Consider the following 26727-nt stretch of genomic DNA (forward strand, 5'->3'; position numbering starts at 1 on the left):
TTAAACAATATATTTTTGGAATGAATCATTTTTGGAATGAATGTAGAGATGCTTAAAACACTTGATGCTTGATGAGATTGACTTGGTTTTGATAAATAGAACATTACATTGTTAATGTAAAATTACAAAATAGAGTTGTATTTGGTTTCTTTTTTTTTTTTTTTGATGTACTGTAAAGTAATGTTCATTTAACAAGGAAGATTTGTCAACTTTAAGAGTAATGCACATGAATTTACAATGATTCATAAAAAATAAAAATAAAAATATGCCTCCTGATTTCAGAGCACCACTGCACGCCACTGTAAGCTAGCTATGCTAACAAGCAAGGCTAATAAATTGTGGCAGTGTACATTTTTCTTCCTGTTTGTACAGTAAACACAATTTGCCTGAAAAGGGTGTTTTTATTTTATAAGTCATCTGCTAGACATTTAAAAACTTGAGTTTCAAAACTGGATTATTCTTAATTATACCAGTTTAATTTGTTCATTAGTGAATCAGCGCTTATAAATTTAGAGGCAGAACAACACCCAATAGATGACGTGATATGGAATCCTCCCACGAGAGTCATCATGACCTAGTATTCATGATCAGGATGTGCACTGATTGGTCGAGAGCAGAGTCATGGGCAGGGCTTTGAATTGTGACTGATAGGTCAGATCCTAAAGGCTTCAAGAAACTCCATCTGCTGCTGAAGTGAGGGTCTGACCTGATTCACAGCTTTTCTGGAGATAAAACTGCCTTTTTTCCTGTTTGATGGGGATTGGCTGACAGAAAGGAAACCGTTTTGCAGCTGTGTTTGAAATGAGAGAGGGAATGAGTTATCACCGGACCTCTGGTGCAGCTGTGCTGGTTTACCAGTCCCTGCTGGGCACCACAAAGACCTGCTGACACGCAACACGCTCACATCCACTCATCATCAGGAGTGTACGCATGCGTATCTCTCCCAGACACACATGCACATATACGGGAAGAGCAGCGTGTGGAGCATCCCAGAACGGTCTGAGGGGGAGGCTGATGGATGGCCCTCTCTCTTTGCCATATGGCTACCCATCATGCCGGCACAGTTTGCGCCTCTATCGTGTCCTCTGCGAGCCCAATGCATTCACTGATGATCCCGAGGACTACTCCCTTTAATGGATGGGTACAGACAGGAAGTTTGATTGGTCTAGGGAATTGTGGGATTGAGGATGTTTCACTGACAGTTAGTGTTATTTTAGGATTGTTTTTATAGTATTTATTAATATTGTAATTCTTTTTTCAATTTTTATTTTTAATAAAGGTTGTATTTTTTTTATGTATATTTCTGTTTAGCTTTTTTTAATTTCAGTTTTAGTCATTTTATTACTTATTTTATAACAGTTAGTTGCTAAACATTAATCTTAAAAAAAAAAAAAAAAAAAAAAAAATAGGGATGCACCGATACCTTTTTTTTTAAGAACCGAGTATGTGTACCGATATTTTTTTTTCTGGTACTCACTGATACCGATGCCTATACATTTATTAATTAATTTCTTTTTTTTTTTTTTTTGGTAAAGTGGCATTTCTCCAAGTACAACACAGTGAGACTAATGAATGTAGGACGGCTTCTTTATTATTACTCAAATGAAAAAAGTAATAATTTTTATGTGCTTGTCATAAACGTAAAGCACAAATTTCACAATGTCCAATAACCTTCAAAGGGTATAATTAACAAAAGTCATTAAAGAAAAAATCAAGTATTTTATAACACTGTGAACCACAACCTAGGGTGACCAGATTTCTCATGTGGAATAGGGGACGAGTGGGCAATATGACCATGAAATGAGAAATTTCATTTCATGTGAGTGGAGCCACCTCCACTCAAGCCATAACCAAATACTCCACACCTATACCAGTATTGGTATCAGTGCATCCATAAAAAAAAAACAAAAAAACATTATATAACATTTTAGCATTTACTCTCCCTTTCGAGTGCCATGGGCAAGGCATGCTGGGGAATAGAAATCCCAGCCCAGTTTCAGTTCAACTTAAATTAGTCTAAATTAAAAGAAATGAGTTCATACAACTCAAAACAATGAAACAGTTCAGTTTACTGGAAATATGCAAGTACTGTGAACTTCTAAATACTCATAAAAGTTCTTTTGACTGAACTAATTTGTTCAATTTAAGTTTGTCCTATTCAAACTAGTAAAGTATTTTGAGCGATAGTGTTTACAGTGCATGGCTTTTAATAGTGAAACTTTTGTTTTTGTAATCAGGCTCTCAAAAATTGTATAATAATTTTAAATTTAGATTTATCAGCCAATATATCATATATATATATATATATAATTATCGGCTTTCAAATATAACAAATTACCAGTTATCATTATCGGCCAAAATTTTCATATCGATGCATCCCTGGCAAAAAATAAATTGTATTATTATTTTTATAATTATTTGTGGTGAAATATGTCCCAGACATGTTCTTTGTGAGATTCACTAATTTTCCTCCTAGATTTAGCTTCATCTTGAGTGCTTTGTTTTGCAGCCAGCGTTGTTTACAAATCATGTCATTTTGTTGGGAAGAATGATGTTCTCCATTCTTTATATAATGGTTTGTTTGTGTCTGTGCCCGCGCATGAGTGTATTGACGGTTCCATTCATGTTCTGGCTGCATGGCTGTTATCTGAGGCTTCACATGTACCCATTTAGCCTGACATGCGTTGCTAAGGTCCAAATGCGTGCCATAACAACATGTCTCAACAAGCGCTCGGCAGTATGAAAGAGAGAGAAAGGGGTTTAAAAAGGTGCGTGTGTGCAATATAAAATTAAACTCTTTAGTGAGCAGGGAGAGAGAGAACTGCCCTTTCAAGAAATGTTAATATGCTTAAGCTAGCAAGAGCACATGAAGTGTCTTTAATGTAATTTGAAAATAAAACACTTAAACTCTGCAGGATCTAATGAAGGGTTTTAGGTTCTTATATGGAAATGTTGATGTTTCCAACCGAGGACTGAGTTTCGGACAAAATTACCGTATTCACTTAGTAGGGGAGACAGAGTAAGCAGTGCCAATTTATGCTTAACTTGTCCTCTATTCAAGGAGAAAGGAGACTGAGGTAAAACTAATGCAACTAATTGTATTTCAGGATGTCTGCTATCAACAATAATTAGAATAATGTAACTATAACTAAAGGTGATAGAAATATGGGATTGGCAAGGGGTTAGTTGAATCATTGAAACAATATGCTCATGTTCATTTTCGAATAAAAAGATCAACATGAAAGGAAAAACACTTTAACAATGTTCTATGTCATTCCAAGCCTAATTTTACTGCACATTATTCACATCATTTTTTTTTTTAAGAAATTCTGGGAATATTTTTTTTCCCATTTTCTTGCTTTAGTGTTTTCCATTGAGACCAATGTAATAGTATTTCCTGCATTTAGAGGCAAAACTCATCACTATGGTTTGAAGCACTGGCACAGCTTACCCTGTAGCTTCTGGCACACTTTACCCCACAGCTGTCATTTTGGGAAAAATACTTCATTTAATAAGTCATGGCAAATCTTTAGCCAAATAATTAATTGGTTTTATACACTGGTAATTCATCAACATGAATCATATTTCATATCACTTGCTTTGACATCAAATTTGCAAAGTAGAACATATTATGGCATGCAAAAAACAGCATAACATTTTTTTTTTGTATCTTTTCTCATGTGCATCTCAGTCACAGGCAGCTATCTCTTTTTTTTATATATTATCATGTGATATATGATCACATGATGATAATTTTACCTTTCAAATTTTACAATTTTTACATTTTTTTTTTTTTTTTAGCTAAACTTACAATATAATTTTTTAGCTAAACTTTGGCTAAATATTACTCCCAAAAGATTAAAAAAAAAGTCATTATTGTGTTAAATGAGAAAAGCATCAAATAGACATTTACAAAAAGTAGCTTTGGAAAGAAATTATGTATTTGATTTAACATAGAATTTATTACACAAACTTTTAGGCTACAGTGGCCATGAGATTGAGTAAATGAAGACAGAAATTTCATTTTTGGGTGAACTATAGCTTTAATTGATTTTTAATAATATGGTATATGTATTTTTATTTTATTTTTTTATGATATAATACTCTAAATAAGAAACTAAAACTGCCAGTAGGTAACGGAACATATCTTAATGAGTAAGTCATGGAGTCATCCATTCATTTGATTCGTTCAAATGGCTGACTTATTCAGGAATGAAGTAAATGACTCTCTTTATGAATGAGCCATTGAATGAGCCACCCGATTAGTTTAAAATGCAAATTCATTTAGAAACACCACTCTGTTGCTTGGAGACACGCAATCGTTCTGCTGTGGCTAATGTTTTCATTGACAAAAACAGACAAAATTGTGTCTAAAATATAACACAATATTAACTTCTTATTTATTGAACTCTTGTATAAAATCAGTATCACATTTGCTCTTGTGCTGTTTGAAAAAAAAAAACAGCACTTGTGTGATATTGCAATTGTTGCTTGTGTGCTATTGCTTAACTATATGATATAAATATCAGACAAAATCTCATACAGGGGCATTTTTGCCCCAATATCTTAAATTTTAGGTGCATATAACTGCATTCTATTGTCTCCATCATGCAGTGAGTTGCTGCCCTGCATCATGTTCGTCATCATAAACTGTATGAAATGTAAGATGACCTACGTAGAGGCGGTGCTGCTGCGTTAATAATGTTAACGTGTTAATTTAATTAAATGAACGTGTTAAATCTGCAGCTCTATTTTTAACATAAAATAGCAAAATTATAGTGGACTGTGCTGTTGATGTTCTGTATGTTCTCTATGATGTTCTGAGTTTATTCTCTCTCTTCATCTGCATCTTTCTTTCCTGCAGAAAAAGCTGCTGCAGCCAATGAGGATGAAGTGCAGAAGGCTGATGTGTCATCGACAGGCCAAAGTGTTATTGACAAAGATGCCCTTGGACCAATGATGCTGGAGGTGGGTCGGTTGTGCTGTGTGTTTACTAGGTTACACAGAACATGCAGGCAGACATCCATGCGGAAGAGCCAAGTGGCAACCGTGTATGGGTGACAGAGTCATAGTGAATGCCTTTTTGTATGCCTTATAAAAAAGAATGTTGTGTTAAAAATTTGGCAGCCATTTGATGTTTAAATCTCCAAATTCCTCCATCCTTTTGCTGAATAAAGACCTCATGAGCTGACAGTTGAGAAGCACATTTTTGGCATGAAAAACATGCTCAAGCATAATGATGTGTCTCTATGAAGCAGTGTTATTTTAGTATCATTTATATGCTATTATAGTAGTGTTTATTAATATTTTAACTTTGCACCAGTAGCTGGCAATGTCACTAAAGAGAAACTCTGCGGCAATAGACTGAACTCGTAATATGAATGCGCATGACGTAACTGATTTCACAAATTAGCATTTTTGTAGTTTACAAGGAGGCTATAATGGTATTATTTTCAAAAACGTGCACTTTGATACCCCTTTTCAAAGTTTGCATTTTCAGGCCCTCAAAATGCAGTTGTTGTGTAAATGAACGGCCAAAACACATTAAAAAAAATACGTTTTTAGTGTCGTATAAACACCCCCTAAAATGTGTATATTATTTCTGCTATATTTAATTTACAAAAAAACAATTTACATTAGCATTATTTGTAGTCTTAGTTAACGATAACAATGCTATGAATCTGAAGAAATGTTCAAACAGTGGAATATTGTTTCTAATTTTATAGTGTCAGGGTTTCCAACTCATCCTGGAAAACCTTGAAAACCTGGAAAATTGATGACAAATTTTCCAGTCCTGGAAAACACATGGAAAATTAGAGAAAATGTAAAATGTCCTGGAAATTTTTTTTTTTTTTTAAACTTCTTGGGTTTTTCTTTAGTGACCAAAGAGCTAAAAGATGATAAAAAGAGCCAAAAAGAGATTTATCTCAGACTGAAAGGTCAAAAATTAATAAATCCCCACAAGAAGGATGCAATACTATACTAGAACAATACTAGAAATTGCAGTTAAGGCATGACCATTGGACAGCAAAATTGCTCAGTGAAGAATTAAGTGTGAAACCATCAGAAACCCTTTAGTCTTCAGCGCCACCATTTTCCAGAACTGCAACCTACCTGGAGTCTCCAGAAGTGTGAGGTGTCAGGATCTCAGAGACTTAGATTAGGTAAAGAATCCTAAAAAAATGCCCCCATTTAAGAATCACATACTGAATTTTAGTAAAATACAAGACAGATTTTTTTATAGGCTTTATAGACAGACAGATTGAGAGTGACTCTTGAAGGACCAGCACCACATCCTCTTGTACCACTGTTTGAAGAATTTATCTTTTTTATTTATCGGAATCTAGCTGTAAGGTGTTAGAGTTTATTTTTAGTCCATCTCTTACCCTGAAAAGTCCACCTTGCAAAGATAACGATCTTCTGAAACTTACTGCCAAAAAAATAGAAGTGTGCATCAGTAGTTAAGTAATGACAATAAACTATGGAATCTTGTTTCCGCCACTGAATAATAAATAAAAAAAATGTCTAAATATTTTTCTTACAATTGCGAGTTTACATAATTGTGATTTAAGCTCGCAATTGCGAGGGGAAAAAAATCAGAATTGCGAGTTTATATCACTCTATTCTGATCTTTTTTTTCCGCAATTATTACTTTTTTCTGGCATTTGACAGTTTATATCTTGCAATTCTTACTTCTTTTCTTAGAATTGTGAGAGATAAACTTCCAATTGCAAGAAAAAGTCAGAATTGCGAGATAAAAAGTAAAAGTTGCAATTACCTTCTTTTTTTTTTTTTTACGGAAACAATCTTCCATAGTCATAATGTATGATTAAGAGCTCATATTAAAAACTGATTTTATAGTTAAGTCATGGCAATAAACCTTTTAAAGACTTAGAGAGCAATATATTACTTTAGGGCGTGATCCCAGTCTTTTATTCCCATTGTTCTAAAATTGAAAATGTCCTGGAAAAGTCCTAGAAAATGATCGCTGAAAAGGAGTAGGAACCCTGAGTGTGGATAGCCCTGCTCACATTAAAGGTTTAGTTCACTTCAGAATTTAAATGTACTGATAATTTACTCACTCTCATGTCATTCAAGATGTTTATGTCGGTCTTTCTTCAGTCGAAAAGAAATTATGGTTTTTGAGGAAAACATTTCCAGGATCAATGGGGACCAACAGGTTGAATGTAAAAATTACAGTTTCAGTGCAGCTTCAAAGGGCTCTACACGATTCCAGCCGAGGAATAAGGGTCTTGTCTAGCGAAGCGATCGGTCATTTTCTTTAAAAAAAAAAATAAATAATTATATACTTTTTAACCACAAATGCTTGTCTTGCACTGCTCTGCAATGCACCACATACGATGTAATCACGTTGGAAAGGCCACGCATGACTTGGGCGAAAGTACTGATCCAATTTTTACAAGTTGAACGTCCAAAGACTAAGTCAAATGGCCTTTACAAAAAAAGGTAAAGCATTGATGTCGGGCAATTTTGAAGTTGGAGGATAAAATGACTTTTTTCACCCTACCGCGGTACTTCTGCCTACGTTAAGCGTGACCTTTCAAACATGATTACTTAATGCGGAGTGCATCGCAGAGCCTTGCAAGATGAGCATTTGTGCTTAAAAAGTATATAATTTTTTTTTTTTTTTTTTTTTTTTTAAGAAAATGACCAATCGTTTCTCTAGATAAGACCCTTATTCCTCGCCTGGGATCACGTAAAGTGCTTTGAAGCTGCATTGAAACTGCAATTCGGACCTTCCACCCAGTGATCCCCACTGAAGTCTATATTATATGGAGAAAAATTCTGAAATGTTTTCCTCAAAAACCTTCATTTCTTTTTGACTGAAGAAAGAAAGACATAAACATCTTGGATGACATGGGAGTGAGTAAATTATCAGTACAAGTCAACTAATCCTTTAAAATCTCATTTCACACAACTCTACATCAAACATCAGATATGCTCTCTTTGGCCATGATAGCAGTTTCTCATTCATAGTGCACAAGTGTTGACTCAACCAATGGTGTGAGTTTGGGGCTGAACTGTCTGTTTGTCTGACCAAAGGCATTGCAATGCAGTCACTATGTTTTCCAATTCTGTTGACTGATGAGTTGAGGGTGAGGAAAGAGTGATAAAAATACATTTTTATTTTTGGGTGAACTACCCCCTTAAATAACAGTTCAACTCTCTCTAGTGCAAACGAACAACTTTCGTTGGTCGGCTGAGCAGGCAGGACGCCCAGCTCTGAATGAATCCACCCATCCAGCCGCTCCATCTTCCTCTCACACCCTCTCCTCTTTGGGGTATTTATAGCCTCCGAGGTCCTCCGTCACCGAATCAACACGAAGCGGATGCCAAATATAGCCTGCGTGCCTGTGCGCTTGATCTTCCATCTGTTTGAAACGGCCGAAGGAAGGGACAATTCACACCCACACGCTATAATGCACCTAATTAAAAACCACTTGTGACAAAGGGCCAGAGAGGGGGAAACTCAGCCGACTGCCCTTTTCCACCCGACACCCATAACAGCCCCTCCAGTGTCGCCCGGGCACACACACTCACCGAAACACCTCGCACACACTCGTGCACACAAACAGGCCTTGTGCAAAGCTTTCGCAGTGCTGCACGGCCCCCTGCCCCAGTGAAAAACCCCATTGTTTGGTGGTGGAAGCTGAAGTGTGAGCAGCCATAGGATCTGCTAAAGCAGCTTTGTGTTCTTCGAAGCAGTGTGTGGGGATTTGTGGCCAAGCTCGGCGTGCCACTGGCTGTGTGTCCGTTTTCGGTGTCCGCACCTCACGATGAGCTTGGACCCCGTCTCTCCTTTGTATAGGAAGTTATGCAACCTCCCACAGCGGGACAGTGAGGACGGGCCCACCCAGCTCCATTCATGTCGCAATACACGTCCATCAGCACATTTTACAGAGTTGCATAAGTTTGGCTAAATAAAAAGGTGGATTTGGCATTCTTCCGTGTTTACTCTGCGATGTTTGCTGAATGTGCCCACCAGATGGCCACATCTAGAGCAGTGCACAAACAGGGACTTGTGGGCTTTTTTTCGCTCAGTCCCCCTCTCTCCTTTTCCGTCCCTCGCTTTATCTGCTCTCTGGAGTATGTACGTTTGTTCTTTACTTCTCTTGAGAGTGTTTTTTTTTTTTCTTTTTCACGGCCAAGTGTTTGTGAAATAATTCTCTGCGTTAGGAAGAGACGATGTGTTTGTTTTGCTGATAAAAAGATTTAGAGCTTATTACGCTTCGCCGCAGATTAAAGAATGATTTCCGAGCTGCTGCTCCACATTCTAAAACAAACAGCAGCTTTTATAGGGATCGCTATAGGCCCTCAGGGGCCCGACTGCATTCAGAGGCCTAATTGACACCATCTTGATAGGTAATGCTTGACTTAAGGCTGTGTTCTTTCAATTAAGACTCGTCAATATCATTTCTGTCACACGCTATGAAGCGCTGAGATTCGGGAGAGCTCTTTTTTGCCGACACAAGCAGGCAAGAAGGTTCATCTTCGCACAGACAAACGTATTAAAGATCTCAAGGATGCTACTTCTGAGTAGCTAAACATATACAATTGAAGATTAGAGATTAGAAGTATTTCTAATCCCTTTTTATATAATTCAATTTATATAATAATATAATAATTTAGCTTATTATTTATTTTTAATGAATTATTACATAAAGATAATTCATTTTATAAACTCGACTTTTGCTAGGGATGTCCCGATATCCATAAGGTGATGATTAATTTTGTCGGTAACACTTTTATTTTATAGTGTCGTTGTTGCATATGTTACATGTAGTTACTATTGTAATAACTATAAATGATCCATAATTACATGCATGCAACCGAACCAAACCCTAATTCTAAAGCTATAGTAAGCACTATAGGTTTACTTAATATTGCTCAGTACTTAAATGTTCATATAATTACAGTGTAACAAAGACGCCTTAAAATAAAGTGTAACTATTTTGTCTTATGGCTGATAACCAATAAATACCTGATATTATTATTATTCTATATTTTTTTTTGTCAAAATAAACAAAAAATAAAATGGTAAAAACTTTGTTTTAAATGCTACAGGTGAATTTAAGCATGACAGCATATGTATAAATAAAATGTATAATATGAAAATGCATACTTAGATTTGCTAAAGATTACATTTAACAAATTAGATTAACTTTAAGTGAACATTTTTTTTTTCAGTAAGGATGCATTAAATTGATCAAAAATGACAGTAAAGACTTAATTTCTATTTAAAATAAATTCTGTTCTTTTGATCTAAAATATTAAGCAGCACAACTGTTTTCAACATTGATAATAATAATTTAAAAAAATGTTTTTGAGCAACAGATCAGCATATTATAATTTCTGAATGATCATGTGACACTGAAGACTGGAGTAATGATGCTGAAAATTCAGCTTTACCATCATAGGAATAAATCACTTTTTCTTTTGCTTTTTTTTTTTTTAAATTGTAATATTTCATTACTATTTTTACTGTTTTTTTTTTTTTTGTTTGTTTTTGTTTTGTTTTTATCAAATAAATGCAGCCTTGGTGAGTATAATGGCGCTTTTCCACTGCATGGTACGGCACGGTATGGAATGGTTCGGCTCGCTTAAATAGTACCCCTTTGGTGGAAGATCCAAGCGAGCCATACCAAAGACTATAGAATAACACAAGACGTGTCACTTGTGTTGTTTTGAATGGGAGAAAGTGCAACGTTTAATATGGTGAAATAAGTCCCGCCTTCTAAATAAGATCCAGTCGATAAATCGACATCGTGTCACTGCAGCGGCCGTTAGAAGCTCCGGTTCCTATAGAAACAGTCAGACGCGCGCCTCCGAAATGAGACACAAGACCCGCATTTAGGACTGCGCATGCGCATTAGCTTGATCCAGCCTGAAAAATACTTTTTTTTTGTCATGATTCGAGCATTTAGAAACAAAATTTATGAGACATTGTTGTCAGATTTCATTGGTGATTTCGAATATGAAATTTAATCGAAAACTTAGCAAACAGAAACGACTTGCTTTAAACAACTGTTGCAGGCAACGTGGAAAAAAAATGGCTGTATCATGGTCAGTAGACGAGGTGCAGACTCGTTGGTAGACAAGAAGCGGATCAGCGGTGCACCTATAACGATCAGTCTATAATCCCACCCACTTTGAAGTGGCACTAACTGCAGTGGAAAAGCAAACCGTAAAGCGAGCCGTGCCGTGCCAAGCCAAGACGAGTAGTACCACGCAGTGCAAAAGCGCCATTTGAGACTTATTTTGAAGACATTAAAAAAATCTTACCATCTTTTGAATGATGGTGTATATCCAGTATTCACAATACCACTGCATAAAACAACTCTAATATCAATATATAATGTATCCCTTCACTGCACCCATCAGGATGTAACTATGCACAAGTATGCAGTCTAATAGAGTCATAGCCTGTAATCTGCATTTAAAATGAGGAAAAACAGTTGCTCCACTTCCCGTCTGCCTGACAGTATTGCTCCAAGAGGAAGCCCGTTAAAATCACCTCCTAACTGCAACTGATGAGATCTTCTTGTTTTCCTGCAGCTAATTACTTCATTATGGTTTACCTGAATTGAGAAGCGAAAACATTGTCGGATCATTATGTTCAGCCTGTTGTTGTTCAAACCACTCGATCAATCTTAAGGCCATGAATTCAGACTCATGTCGTAATCGCCTTTACTTCACTTGATCTGTTGTTTGGAGTGTCTACAAGGACTCCTGCCTTTTCTGAATGGCTTTTAGTTTTGTTTCTGCTGGTTATTGTATCTTCCTAATTATATGGTTAAGCTTTCAGATGGGCATGTGCTTTAGTCTGTATGTCTGCTTGTGCTCGTCATATAGCACTGGTGTTTTTAGCTGCACATTTGTGCTCACTTTACCAACAGCTTTGTGTTTTTCTCCTCCAGGCCTTAGACGGTTTCTTCTTCGTTGTGAACATGGATGGGAACATTGTGTTTGTGTCAGAGAACGTGACACAGTACCTGCGGTATAATCAGGAAGAGCTGATGAACACCAGTGTGTACAGCATCCTGCATGTAGGAGACCATACAGAATTCATCAAAAACCTCCTGCCCAAGTCACATGGTAAGACTCTTTCTGTTTTCCATTCATTATTTCCTTCCCATTTAGCTATTTTCATTTCTTTTGCGCTTCTAGCAAGTCTACTTTTCAGGAAACGCTTATTCCTCAACACTCAAGTGTTGCATTACTGGAGCAGTTATACTTTCCATCCTGCGATTATATTAATCAGATTGTGCATTAAGAACTTGGATTTACAGAAAGGAATATCAAAATCTCCTCCTCCCCCAGTGGCAGTAGAGGGGAAGGTCACCTGCAGAGGTGAAAGAGAGGAAAGACTCATAGAAACCTTGTTGTTATTGGTTCAAATTATGTATTCAGCCAGAAAACACTCATTGGTTATGGTTCTCACCCTGGAATTCTAATCCTACTCTCTATTGCCTAGCTTTAAACATTAAATATGTTCTGAATGATTGTGGTTTTGTTGTTCTACTCAGCATTTTGCACTTTTGGTAATTTCTTGAGGCTGTCATTATAACTCAAGTTAACTGTTGCTTGAATAAATTTAATGTAAATGGATGATGATATAACAAAAAAGCCAAACTTTCCATCCATGTTTCCATCCATCCCGCCAAATTTACATGATTTTGCCTCAAATTTTTGACACATATTTGCCAGAAGTGATGAACATGGGCTTGCAGGGGCAGGGCTTCAGAATGTGACCAAATAGGTTGCATATGCGACCATTTTTTGAGAATGTGCGTGTTAAAATTTGACATAGTCACATTTGTACAAGTGCATGGTCACACACTCATACCCCTTTTCCACCAAGGCATTTTGAGTGCTGGTTCGGAGCCAGAGCCTAGTTTCAAATCAGTTCTTTGTCTTTCGACACACAAACCCCCTTTCCACCAGCTCGAACCGGGTGCTAGTTCAGAGCTAGTGCTAGTGCCAGTTCGGAGTTGGTTCAACTGACGAGCCTTCTAAGAACCAGTTTGCCTTTCCACGGGCTAGAGAGCAGCACAGAGCCAGGTCTCGCGTCACTGTATACGTCTCATATTTCACAGCAAAGCTAGCGCTGCAGCGCCAACACAAACACACCAGTCTTGTTTGAGATGCATCGCCTTCTCGCATAGCGATCACGCATGACATCAAAGCTCCGTGAGAACGATCCAAAAGCACAAGGAGTCGTATGCGCTACAAACGCTCCCGCGGATCCGCGGCACCCGCCGAATCGGTCCGCGCTGCTCCGATGCATCTCAGACAAGCCTTCTATCAACAATCGCGGATGTTTCACTACTGTTGATGCTCATGGCTTTGCGAACCTACATCGGCATCCAAACACGGCTCGCCGTAATTTGTATATAGGTGGAGATAACAATCGAGCTGCTATTAGCTCGATTAGCTGCTATTTCAAAAATGGCGGTCACGGGTGTCTTGTTGGCCCCCCCAGCCCCTGACGCAAGCGGTTCTTAGTTCTAGCCCAGCAATGTTTTGGTGCTACTTACGAACCACTTTTCCTGGTTCGGAGCTGGTGCTTTGTTATCCCTTATCCACAAAGGCTGTTTGAGTGCTGGTTCGGAGCCAGAGCCTAGTTTCAAACCAGTTCAAATCTTTCGACACACATACCCCCTTTCCACCAGCATGAACCGGGTGCTAGTTCAGAGCTAGTGCTAGTGCCATTTTGGAGTTGATTCAACTGACGAGCCTTCTAAGAACCGGTTTGCCTTTCCACAGGCTTGAGAGCTGCACAGAGCCAGGTCTTACGTCACTGTATACGTCTCATATTTCACAGCCAAGCTAACGCTGCAGCGCCAAACACAAACACACCAGGCTTGCATCGGCTTCTAGCAAAGCGATCGGCGCATGACATCAAAGCTCCTCGAGAACAATCCAAAAGCACCATTTTACCTGGTTTGGAGCTGGAGCTTTGTGTGTCGAAAGACAAAGAACGGTTTTAAAACTAGGCTCTGGCTCCGAACCAGCACTCAAACGGCCTTGGTGGAAAAGGGGTAACAAAGCACCAGCTCCGAACCAGGAAAAGTGGTTCGTAAGTAGCACCAAAACATTGCTGGGCTAGAAGTAAGAACCGCTTGCGTCAGGGGCTGGGGGCGGGGTTACCGTGACCAACAAGAAATTTGTGACCGCCATTTTAGAAATAGCAGCTAATCAAGCTAATAGCAGTTCGATTGTAATCTCCGTCTATATACAAATTACGGCGAGCCGTGTTTGGATGTAGGTTCGCAAAGCCATGAGCATCAACAGTAGTGAAACATCCACGTCGATGGAAGGCTTGTTCGAGATGCATCGGAGCAGTGCGGACTGTTGACATCGGAGTGCCGCGGGTCCACAGGAGCGTTTGTAGAGCATACGACTCCTTGTGCTTTTGGACCGTTCTCGCGGAGCTTTGATGTCATGTGCCGATCACTTTGCGGGAAGCCAATGCATCTCGAACAAGCTTGGTGTGTTTGTGTTTGGCGCTGCAGTGCTAGCTTTGCTGTGAAATATGATATGTATACAGTGACGTAAGACCTGGCTCTGTGCTGGCTCTCTAACCCGTGGAAAGGCAAACCGGTTCTTAGAAAGCTTGTCAGTTGAACCAACTCCAAACTGGCACTAGCACTAGCTCTGAACTAGCACCTGGTTTGTGCTGGTGGAAAGGGGGTATCAGTCGGTGTCTGCCTGCCTGCCCTTGCATCATCTAATCTGTCACATATTATCAACTACGGCAAATTCTCCCGTAGTTAGTCCCATTGGAGTTTTTCCCTCTTTTAAAGCGCTAATTCAAAAGCGAAAGTAAACTGCACATGCGATTCATAACGGTGTGGAGCAGAGTGCCCATTTTCAGTTAATTCCTAATTCCTGCGGCCGTGTGCATTTTACTTTCGCTTTCAAATTAGCTCCAATTTGGGGTTCGCAGTTGCTTGAATGGTGGGTTCATTATTATTCTTAATGAAAAACACAACAACAAAACAGTACTGGCTTTTACATTTCGATTTGAAACCAAATCTTCTGCCATCATCTTGTAAGTCAGCTCCTCACTCTTGTGATAAATGAAATCTGGCTGCTGATCTGTGCTTTGACTCTCATTCATCTCACGCTGCATTGAGCAGACACATTCAGTTTTTGATTGAAATGTCTGTTCTCTGAACTAAATAATTTTTATTAGTGATTTAAAAAAAATCTAAACGACAGTGGGGGACGGTGCCAAGTCACTATACTTAAGAATTTTCTGTTCATCTTGAAGTTACAGGCAGATCACATGAACACTCTCATTGGTATTCATTGAATTAGTGCACTTTTTAGATGTAAACTTTAAACTTTGTCTCATCGCCAACGGTCTCTGTCTCTCATGTTGTCACATCGCCAACTCTTATTGAAAATTAATGACAGCAGTCCCTTGCTGCTGTAAATCACTGTCAGTGTGAACACCCCTTTATTTAGTAAGGAAAATTTAGGGAATGCTGGTTCAAATGAGTGACAGTGAGTGATGTCTATTTACTTCCCTCCCACAGTGAACGGAGTGCCGTGGTCCAGCGAGAATCCTCGGCGGAACAGCCACACCTTCAACTGCCGCATGCTCGTGAACCCTCACAGCGAGGCCGAAGAGACGCAGGATCATGAGGCACAGCAGAAATATGAGACTATGCAGTGTTTTGCTGTGTCTGAACCAAAGTCCATCAAGGAGGAGGGAGAGGGTGAGCCACGGTTTCTTAAAACACACTTAAGCCACATGAACAGTACTGAAACTCTAGATTTAATGCTTCAAAGCGTAGCAGGAAGCTTCAGCCAAGCAAAGTGCTACTCCCCTTTCATTGAGCTGAGCATTCATTTGTCAACTGACCCACAAACAAGCAGATTTTAACCTAGAGTTTGTTCAAATAATTTTTTGTCTCCAGTGGATGACAATTGTTGTCTTTATCGACAGTTGTCATTAGGTGCTGTCGTCGAATGATCTCGTTACCATCAGGGGGAGTGGTAATTTAACATACACTATCATTCAAAAGTTTAGGGTCGGTAAGATTTTTGTTTTTTTTAAAGACTTTTTTTATGCTCATGAAGGCTGCATTTATATGATCAAAAATACAGCAAAACAGTAATATTGTGAAATATTATTGCAATTTAAAATAACTTTTCTATTTGAATATATTTTCAAATGTAATTTATTCCTGTGATGGCAAAGCTGATTTTTCAGCATCATTTCTCCACTCTTCAGTAGGGCTGTCAAACGATTAATCACGATTAATCGCAAACAAAATAAAAGTTTGAGTTTGCATAATATATGTGGGTGTACTGTGTGTAATTATTATGTATATATAAATACAAACACATCCATGTACATATTTGAGAAATATTTACAAGTATATCTATTTATTCATATTTTTATATAATTTATATTATATATAAATATTTTTTTTGTACATAAATAGCATATTTCTCTTACACACAAATTAATGTATATATTTATTTATATATACATATTATTTACACACATTACTCACACATTTATTATGCAAACTCAAACTTTTATTTTGTATGCGATTAATAGCGATTAATCGTTTGACAGCCCTACCCTTCAGTGTCACATGATCCTTCAGAAATCATTCTAATATGCTGATTTGGTGGTTTACATTTCTCATTATTATCAATGTTGAAAACAGTTGTGCTGCTTAATATTTTTATGGAAACAGAGAATTTTTTTTTTTAATTTTATTTCTCTAAAATAAAAAATATTGCTTACCCCAAGCTATTGAAATGTAGTGTTGCATGGTATATATCAGAGCTCCATGGTATTACCATTTGATATGATCACTGTACCATTGTATTGTCACAATATTTTTCTAGCTTAGTGACCTTTTTTAATTTTTTTAAATAATTGAATATATTTTTGTTACTTTGTTGCTTTATGCAACGAGTGTTGAACAGAAAAAAACGCATCACATTTTCATAATCATCATATGAAAACCCTTGCTGTTTACCACACTGTACAGGTAAAGGTCCTTTATTCTGAATTTGCAGTCAGTTGTGGTGGTCATATAGAAGTAATTTGAATGTGTGTTGATCTAACTTGCTAATGGTGTTTTTTTCCCATCTGAAAAATCTAACTAAACAAATGTATTGTTGGGATTAGAATATCAATTCAGTATCATAAAATATTGCCAAACTTTGAAATGTAATTTTTGACTGTACACCACAAATCTTAACCCACTGGTGCTTTTTTATATTTTAATTTTTTATTTTTTTAAAAAATATATTTCAGTGAAAAGAATGTAACATATTTTAGTTTGATTATATTTTATTTAATATTTTGTATTTTTATGGGATTTTATTGTACTAAATTATATTTACGCTGTAGTAAAAAGTTACAGAATTTTACATGTATTATGAAAAATGCACAAAAATAGTATTTTCAATTTTTATATGAAATATGTTTCCAAAAACATGTTTTACTCTAAAACTGCAAGAATATCAAAGGCATAAATCTAAACAAGTTGTGTTCCAATTTTGAGCTTGATGTCTCTTTCAGTAAGATTTCGTTTGGCTGCAGCACCAAAAGGACCATTTTTTTTTTCAGGACCATTTAACCTTTTTGAATCATGTCCATTGATTTTTGTTTTTTTGTTTGTTTTGTTTTTTGTTTTGTTTTTGTTTTTGTTTTGTTTTGTTTTTGTTTTGTTTTGTTTTTTTGTTTTGTTTTTGTTTTGTTTTGTTTTGTTTTGTTTTGGATCACAAGCAAGTTCCAAAACCTTTACCAAGTGTCATTCCATTCCTGATGAAGTAAAAAATTCTAAAAACAAATAAAAATAAAAAATAAAGTGTAATTTTTTTTTTTTTTTTTTAATCAAAAATGACTAAAGAGCACCAGACGGTTAAGGAGTAAACTGTATAAGAGTTTTCAGAGTCAGTTGCACTGCTAATGTAGAATCAACACTCAGTGTTGACAGTCATTCCTGAAATATGAGAGAAATTAGTTATCCAATTACTGAAAAATAAGGCGAAAAGGTGACAGCAGTGATCGTGGAACGTGCATCTGCGTCCCGCCCAGAGAAATGTTTCAGTCTGTGATTAATTTACTCTTTTCTTTCCTCCTCTTCCACCTCTCGGAGTCACCCAGAGTTCAGGGTGCATTTGAGACCCACTTCTCCACTGGATTGTGTTGGCTTTGGTTTTGGCCCTGGCTGGGGTTGAGAGTGTGTGTGTAACAGCAAGTGTGAGGCAACGGGAGATCTCTCTCACACACACATAATGTTTAATTTTTGCTGGGTACTGTTGGTGTGTTGAGTGAAGAAGCGTCTCTCTTTATGGCCCGTCAATGTTAGCTGTGTGCCAGCTGCTCTTTCAGCCGCCAGCTCAACCTGGCGCAGGAGACAGAGAAAGACGGCTGGAGGAGGAATGTGTATGAGGAGAGGGATGTCTGAGAGAGTTTATTACAGAGACGGTGAAGCTGGGTCTTCATGCAATTTAGAGTAAAGACCACCCAAGGGGCTCGACAACAGCCGTGTGTTTGCACATAAAAAGGCCTGTTCACATTAGCTCTGATGTAAACAACATGACCTGTAGCTCAAAAAATAGAACATGTCGCTACCAACACAAAGTTCATTGGTTCAATTCAGAGGGATTGCATGATCTGCAGTGTGATTCACAAGCAAGTTGACACAATAATGAGCTGTTTTTAATGAATCATTCAAAAAGACTCGTAAACACAGGACAGGAGTTGAATTTTATTTATATATATATATCTCTCAATCTGGCTAGTCCTTCACTGAATGAACTAACTAAATCAGTCAGAGCGGTTACTGAATCAACATCTGACTCACTTTCAGTTGTAACTTTCAGTGATTTCCTTGAAATGAAGCAAGTACTAATGGTTTGAAAGATTAAAGGGGTGGTTGATTATGATTTCACTTTTTTAACCTAAGTTAGTGTGTTGCTGTTTGAGCATAAACAACATCTGCAAAGTTACGACACTTAAAGTTCAATGCAAAGGAACAAATTTTCTTGTAAAGAATTCTCTGTTTAAGGACTACTGTACAACAAATGGCTGGTAGGGTCTACAACAAGCTTCTTCCTGGGTTAGTGACATCAATAATCCTAAAATTTACATAAACCCTGACCCCGGGAACACACAACAAAGGGGGCGAGGCCATGTTGGACTGCTTTAGAGAAGAGGAAGAGTTGTTGTAGTAGAGTGTTGTTGCCATGCCATCATTTCAGGGTCATTTTAACTCTGATTAACATGACGGCACATGCTAGTCGATGAGTTGAATCAGCTTCACAGCAACTACATAAATTTATCCGCTATGTAATGCTGAACATGTAAGGCTGAACACCATTACTGACAATCCTCATTTTGGCTGCGTGAGATTCTCCAGCTTTGTTGTTGTTGAGCAACTGAAGCGCGAACTGTTAAAGCTCCATCCTATTTTGGAAAGTGGCCGGGAGCAGCAGCTTATTTGCATTTAAAGGGACACACAAAAATGGTGTGTTTTTGCTCACACCCAAATAGGGGCAAATTTGACAAGCTATAATAAATGATCTGTGGCGTATTTTGAGCTGAAACTTCACAGACACATTCTGAGGACACCAGAGACTTATATTACATCTTGTTAAAGAGGCATTATAGGTCCCCTCTAGGTCCCCTTTAAATGAATATCGTTACTGATAGTTGTCTCTAAATTGTCTCATGTTCATCAAAACAGTAATATTGTGAGAGATTATTACAATTCAAGATAACTGTTGTCTATTTTATAATATTATATAATATATATATATATATATATATATATATATATATATATATATATATATAATATAATGTGTGTGTGTGTGTGTGTGTGTGTGTGTGTGTGTGTGTGTGTGTGTGTGTGTATATATATATATATATATATATATATATATATATATATATATATATATATATATATATATATATATATATATATATATATATAAAATATATCCTTCAGAAATCATTCAAATAGGCTTATTTGGTGCTCAAGAAACATTTATTATTATCAATGTTGAAAACAGTTGTGCTGCTTAATATTTTTGTGGAAACTTTGGCACTTTTTTACAGGATTTTTAATGAATAGAAAGTTCAAAAGAACAAATAAAAATGGAAATCTTTTGTAACATTATAAATGTTATCATTGTATTTGCTGAATATTTTTATTTTTTTCTTAAAAAAATATTGCAAACTTTTGATTGCAAACTTTTGAGTGGCCTTATTCTTGTTTATTATGCCTGATCATGCATGTGTCTGATGTGTCAGACATAATGCTGTTGCAGACATTATGATTCTCTCTTATGATCTTGTTGTGGGTGGATGAGGGATGACTTTTCTAACTTAGTCTCCATGGGAGCAGCACAGCAGGGTCAGCCTCCACAATGACACACAAATGAAAGGTCACATTCCATCATATCACCCCACGCTCAACTCTGCACCGCCCCCTCGACACACACAAACACACAGAACGAATGCCTCATCATTCATTAACACCCTTAAAATGGTTAAATAATCTGTTATCACTGATCTGATCATTTTCGCTCTGTCTTTGACCATAGATTTCCAGTCGTGTCTGATCTGCGTCGCACGGAGAGTTCCCATGAAAGAGAGACCCATGCTCCCCACGCACGAAAGCTTCACCACCCGCCAAGACCTCCAAGGTAACCATGCCAACGCCTCCCTTCTCTCCCCGCTTACACTTTTCAAAGGGTGTTCACATCACAGTCAGCGCTCATCTCAATGCACAACCCCTCGCTTAAAACAACAGATACTGACTTTAACCTGGAGAGACTGTTTAATAACATCAATCTGAATTGGCGCCGACTTTTACATTGTAAACCTCTGAAAGGTTTTCTCATGCTTTTTTTTTTTTTTTTAAGTGGATTTAGATGTGACCAAAGAAATTAAATTGTTATATTACATATTTATTATATTATTTTTGAGTTTATATGAGAATGAGTCTTGCTCCCCAGTTGTATGTATCTATGTGTGTGTGCATGTTTTATTTGTATTCGCATTATACAAATTAATTTTATATAAACATTATTAATAGTATTATATATATATATATATATATATATATATATATATATATATATATATATATATATATATATATATATATATATATGGTGTACCACAATGCAAGTGAGTTCTGAATTTGAGTATGCTAAACATACTATGTGCATCTGGACAGTGAGATCACACAATGGGAAGAGTTTTTACTGACACACCAACCACACCTGTTGTCACATTCTGATGTGGCTAGTTAATGGAAACTCCCAGTTTGCTATTTATTGTAATTCAGAGTGATTACAAAGCTGAGATGTGTCTGTCATACATTGTCATGTGTTTTTTTTTTTTTTTTGGTCTCAGTTCTTAAAAAATAAATCCAATATTTGATATTCCCCAAGCATGCTCCATAACACTAAGTATTAAACATCTGCAGTTAATTCAGCTCGAACCACTTAACATACTCTCAGTACATACATTTAAAGTTTGCTTTGCAGATCTGCCTTAGCTGTGCTTAAACATTATTTAAGAAATTTTAAGCTTTAACATTTTGAAAAGACAACACCAAACTACATTGCATTTTGTTGTACTGTGTGTTTGTAGGTAAGATCACCTCACTGGACACCAGTCTGTTACGAGCGTCTATGAAGCCAGGCTGGGAAGACTTGGTGCGAAGATGCATTCAGCGATTTCACCTCCAGAACGATGGAGATATGTCATTTGCCAAGCGGCATCAGCAAGAAGGTACTGATCACTTAATTAACTGACTTAACACTATGTCATGGTAAGAAATGTTGTCATATTGGCTTTCATGTGTGAAAGTAGGCTAGAGTGTTTTAGTGCCTGCCCACTTTCAGCTGCGTTGGTTCCAGAAGTATTTTTTTTCTATTCATTTTTCCCATAGGGATTTTAAAAAAGTCTTTGTTAAAGTTTTATAAGCCATGAACCACACCAACCATTTGAAAATCAAATAAAAAGATGAAGGTAGAAGACTGTACTTAAAGGGTTAGTTCACCCAAAAATGAAAATTCTTTCATTAATTATTCACCCTCATGTCGTTCCACACCCTTAAGACCTTCATTCGTCTTCAGATCTGACAAATTTAAAACAGTTCATGTGACTACAGTGGTTCAACCTTAATGTTATGAATCGACAAAGCTTTATGAATCTTTTGTTTCGAATCAGTGGTTCGGAGCGTGTATCAAACTGCCAAAGTCACGTGATTTCAGTAAACGAGGCTTTGTTACGTCATGAGTGTTTTGAAATTTCAGTGGTTCACCACTGGGGGGCGTTTCTTTGGCAGTTTGATACACGCTCCGAACCACTGATTCGAAACAAAAGATTCGTAAAGCTTTGAAGCTTCATGAAGCAGTGTTTTGAAATCATCCATCACTAGATATTGTTGAATAAAGTCGTTATTTTGTTTTTTAGCGCACAAAAAGTATTTTAGCTTTCTGGGCATCTGAAAGTTTTAATTATCTTGCTGTCAATAGAGGCCTCACTGAGCCATCGGATTTGATCAAAAATATCTTAATTTGAGTATTTAATGATAGAATTTTAATTTTTGGGTGAACTAACCCTTTAATGGCTTTATTGAGGGGGAAAAAACTACAATCCCATGAAGCATTGTGAATGACATAATCAAATTAAAATTGATGGTGAAATATAAAGCTGTTCAATTAAAGTTTTTGATTATATTTATATAAAAAAATATATTATAAATGTGTTGCTATATATATATATATATATATATATATATATATATATATATATATATATATATATATATATATATATATATATATATATATATATATATATATATATATATAATCTATATTATATATATATAATCTATATTATATATATTATATATATATATTATATTATTTATATTTAAGAATTTTGAGAGCTTAGGGAGGCCGACTCAATTACATAATTTGCAGTGCTTCATGACAGTGGGCGGAGCTAACAAGCTCTTTTGGCATGATTTTCTCATGTGACTGACTGGTGAATTTTCTGTGCTGCATCATGGGTTATGTAGTTTCTCACCACAAATTCCACTGTTAAACATGATTTGCATAAATATGCATAAATATCAAGATCAATCATGACTACTGTCATAAGGATACTGTAGCAATCATGTGAAAAACATTTACCGCAAAGAACATCAGAGTTGAGAACAGTATTTTGGTTGTGGTGTGTGAACGATGTGTATAAAACATGTGAGTAATGCATGTGGTACCTTTACTGGAAGTTAATCTGTCAATTTTACAGGAATTATTATGGGTTTATGCGTGATAGCGACTATTATCTTGTCAAGACATGTTTGAAGAAATGACTGAATGCGAATGTGACGCTAAAACCTTATTAATCTTTTGCATACAATTTGGATGTTAATTCAATTTTCCTCAATATGCATTTACCTATGTATTTCTTAAAATGAATGTTTTGATCATGTGGGTGTGTTGTTTTGCAGTGATAAGGCATGGGCAGGCATTCAGTCCCATCTACCGGTTTTCCCTGTCCGACGGGACCATCGTCTCAGCTCACACCAAGAGCAAACTGGTTCGCTCACCTGCTACCAACGAGCCACAGCTCTACATGTCCCTGCACATCTTACAGAGGTACCCACTACCCTGAATTGTTTTGTCTCTGTTTACGTCTAAATATGTGTTTTTAATATAATTGCAATTGTGTATTTTATAAACTACCAACATGTCTATGTGTTTGTCATTTTTGACCCTCTCCTCACCGATTCCTGTTTGGTTCGGCTCCATGTGTGAGCAGTCGGTTGATAACGCACACTTTCTAGTTCTGACAAGCCCAGTTAATGACCATATACTGAAATCTCACTGTCATGTGAGAACATCCAAGCATGTTTTCCCAGAGGCCGATGCTGGTCTCTAAACATTCCATCAGAACCAAGAATAACACGACTCCCACAGCTCCCACGTTGGCAAACAAGTTTTTTTCACCCTTGATAATTCCTCCGAATTTGATTGCTGATTTAGTTAAATATGGAGTAAATGAATACAAACGACTCCAAGCTTAAAGGGACAGTTCACCCAAAAAGGAAAATCACGTCGTTCCAAACCAGTATGACAAAGAAGATTTTCCATGTAGTCACAACTCGTAGGGAGCTTTCAGGTTTTAAAATTAACAGATAAGTCTATATGACTTACTCCTGTATATTCCAAGTCTTCTGAAGCTGTACAATAGGTTTGAGTGAGGAACAGGCCAAATTCAGGGTAAAACTCATTGGATTTCCAGGTTTCCATCCAAGGTTTGTTTTGCGAAAAAAGGTTTAACGCTTCAAAATGTTTAGCAATATAGCTGATGTAAAAGCCATTTGTCTATAAAATTTCTCAGATGTTGACACAATCTTTTTCTGTTTGTATTTAGCGCATAAATTCTAGGTCAATACTTAAAATGACGCAAAAATTTATTTGGAATTGGTTTGGCTTTAACGCAAATTAATGTGGTGTCACATGACAGAAATAGCCTATACATGTCATGCATCGTCCGTGTTCCGGGTTTTAATCGTTTACGCGATCATCACGTAAACGATTGGCCCTTTGGCTTGTCAATCACTGCCATGACGTTCCTTGTGAGAGACGAGCGCGGCTGCGCGCTCCAGTAACTTTCCACACTCCACATGCGCTGCATGTGATGTTTTTGTCAGGAGACAGGAGTAACAACTGCAGATTATGAGTTACCTGCGGTGAGTCCGACATAATGAATCCACTAACACGACACAGCGAATGCCGGTGGTAAACACTCGTGTTCCAATCGGTTTCAATACTCGTGCACGAGTTTTGGGAGGCGTTCCCTCGAAATGAGCTGTGAAGGAGGGGGGTTGTTCTTACGCATGCGCTCATTTCAAAAACTCACTAACAGTCTTTGGTTTCTCAGTCGACGAAAAGATCCTCTTTATCACCTTTAACTGCATGTTCAAGGCGTTAAAAATTGACTGTACCAGTCTATTTATGGACCCTAAAAATCTTTGCATACAGGACGAATGAGCGGCTCTGTATCCAAACCTGTGCTTCACCAAATAAAGGCAGTAAAGTCCTGTCAGACGAGCTGTTCCACTTCACCATCGTCGTCTTATATTGTTATTTAACAACATTATATGTAAAAATAAGCGCTATTGGCGAATTTCAGATGTCTCATTACTTTTTACATTTTACAAATATTTTGAATGCAAAAGATACGAATTTACACACAATTATGTATGGCTCAATTTTTTTAACGATATAACAAAACTTTTTTTTTTTTTTAAGGGATAATGTCATCACGCACACCATTTTATAGGTAAAAGGCCAACTGGATGGAAACAGCCTTGAGACAGCAAATTTCACAAATATTTGTTTTGCGCATATTTGCTTTGTCGATAACAAAACATCGCAAAAACTGGATGGAAACTTCGCTAATGAACGATTCATTCTTTTGAATTCTTCTTTTCAGTGAATCATTGGTCCAGTTCATAAATGATCACTGAATGACTTGTTCATGAACTGATCTGGTTCTCAAATATCATCTCACAGACTCACTGATTCAGTCACAGCAGTTAATAGATGACTGGAGGGGAATGTTATCAGTGAATACCTACTACATTTTCTCACACAAAGCTATTAGATGACTTCAGAAACGTATAACAATACTCACAATTTGTATGGGACGCTTTTATTATGCTTTACATCCTTTTTGAACCTTAATACCAGGAAAAAAAAAAGAAAAAAAAGATTTTTCCTAGAGCATTATTGGGTAAAGTCAGAGATTGCCATTTCACATAGAATCAAATCAATTGGAGTTTATGGATTAGTAAAGCTTGGATCCGCAGCAGGCAGTTGTGAACACAGTTTCATATGTTAGCTGCAGAGTTTCTATCTCTCTCTCAGCATGTGAGGGAGGAACACCGGTTTGCTTTCTGAGACAATAGCAGCAGTGTTAGTCTGGAGTGTCGAGCACAGATAAACATTAAACCCAGAGTGAGCTCACAGTCGGGGGTGGGGGGGTTGTCTTAAAGCACAGCATCTTTAGCACAATAACACACAGTATAGCTTGGCCATTGATTCATGCTGCACGCTCCGAACAGAAGCATCTCTATGCGTTTATCAGCTCTGAGTGAGTTTTTAGTATGTAGCTTGCTAAAAGCTTTATACCCTGAGGTGATTTTTACATTAGAGGGGGATGCGACAGCACAGCCGCTCGTTTTCTCTGTCCCGTGGCTTGTTTTGAGGGATGAGCACTGCTGTTTTTCTTTGATAACAATTCATTCCCCTCTTTTAACCTTCTCTGCTGAAACATACTTTAGTTAATTAAGCCATTCCTGAAATTCCGCTTAAGCTCTTTTCTTGGATTCCTTGTTCGAGCGCTATAAGAACTGCTTCCTGTCTATGAGATTAATTTAACAAATGACTGCACTGGATTAATGTAATGAAATACTTTCAGTAGCATTTACTTGGAAATCAATATTAATTCCTTGGATCGCAATTAAAACACCATTGTCAACAGCACGTGCCAACCCGGTGAGACTGGCATGCCCTGCCTGAACTAATGAGGCATTGTTTTCTGTTTTTGCTTTTATTCAATTTTTCCACTCACTTTTTTTCCTTCTCTCCTTTTATCTGTCTCTTTCTTTTTACAATAAT

The 26727-nt window shown here is 37.0% G+C and overlaps 1 protein-coding gene across 8 annotated transcripts in view; it reads left to right on the plus strand.

Moving 5' to 3' along the window:
• ncoa2 (nuclear receptor coactivator 2) overlaps positions 1-26727 on the plus strand; it is a 128036-nt gene that overhangs the window by 62891 nt on the left and 38418 nt on the right. For all 8 annotated transcript variants that reach the window (XM_067378719.1, XM_067378713.1, XM_067378718.1 and 5 more), the window contains 6 exons: positions 4865-4968; positions 11940-12117; positions 15567-15749; positions 20617-20718; positions 21674-21814; positions 23550-23697. In XM_067378719.1, coding sequence (XP_067234820.1) covers positions 4865-4968; positions 11940-12117; positions 15567-15749; positions 20617-20718; positions 21674-21814; positions 23550-23697 — 856 coding nt within the window. The remainder of the gene's footprint in view (positions 1-4864; positions 4969-11939; positions 12118-15566; positions 15750-20616; positions 20719-21673; positions 21815-23549; positions 23698-26727) is intronic.

Source organism: Chanodichthys erythropterus, chromosome 23 (assembly GCF_024489055.1).
Source record: "Chanodichthys erythropterus isolate Z2021 chromosome 23, ASM2448905v1, whole genome shotgun sequence".
In the NCBI taxonomy this organism is placed as follows: domain Eukaryota; kingdom Metazoa; phylum Chordata; class Actinopteri; order Cypriniformes; family Xenocyprididae; genus Chanodichthys; species Chanodichthys erythropterus.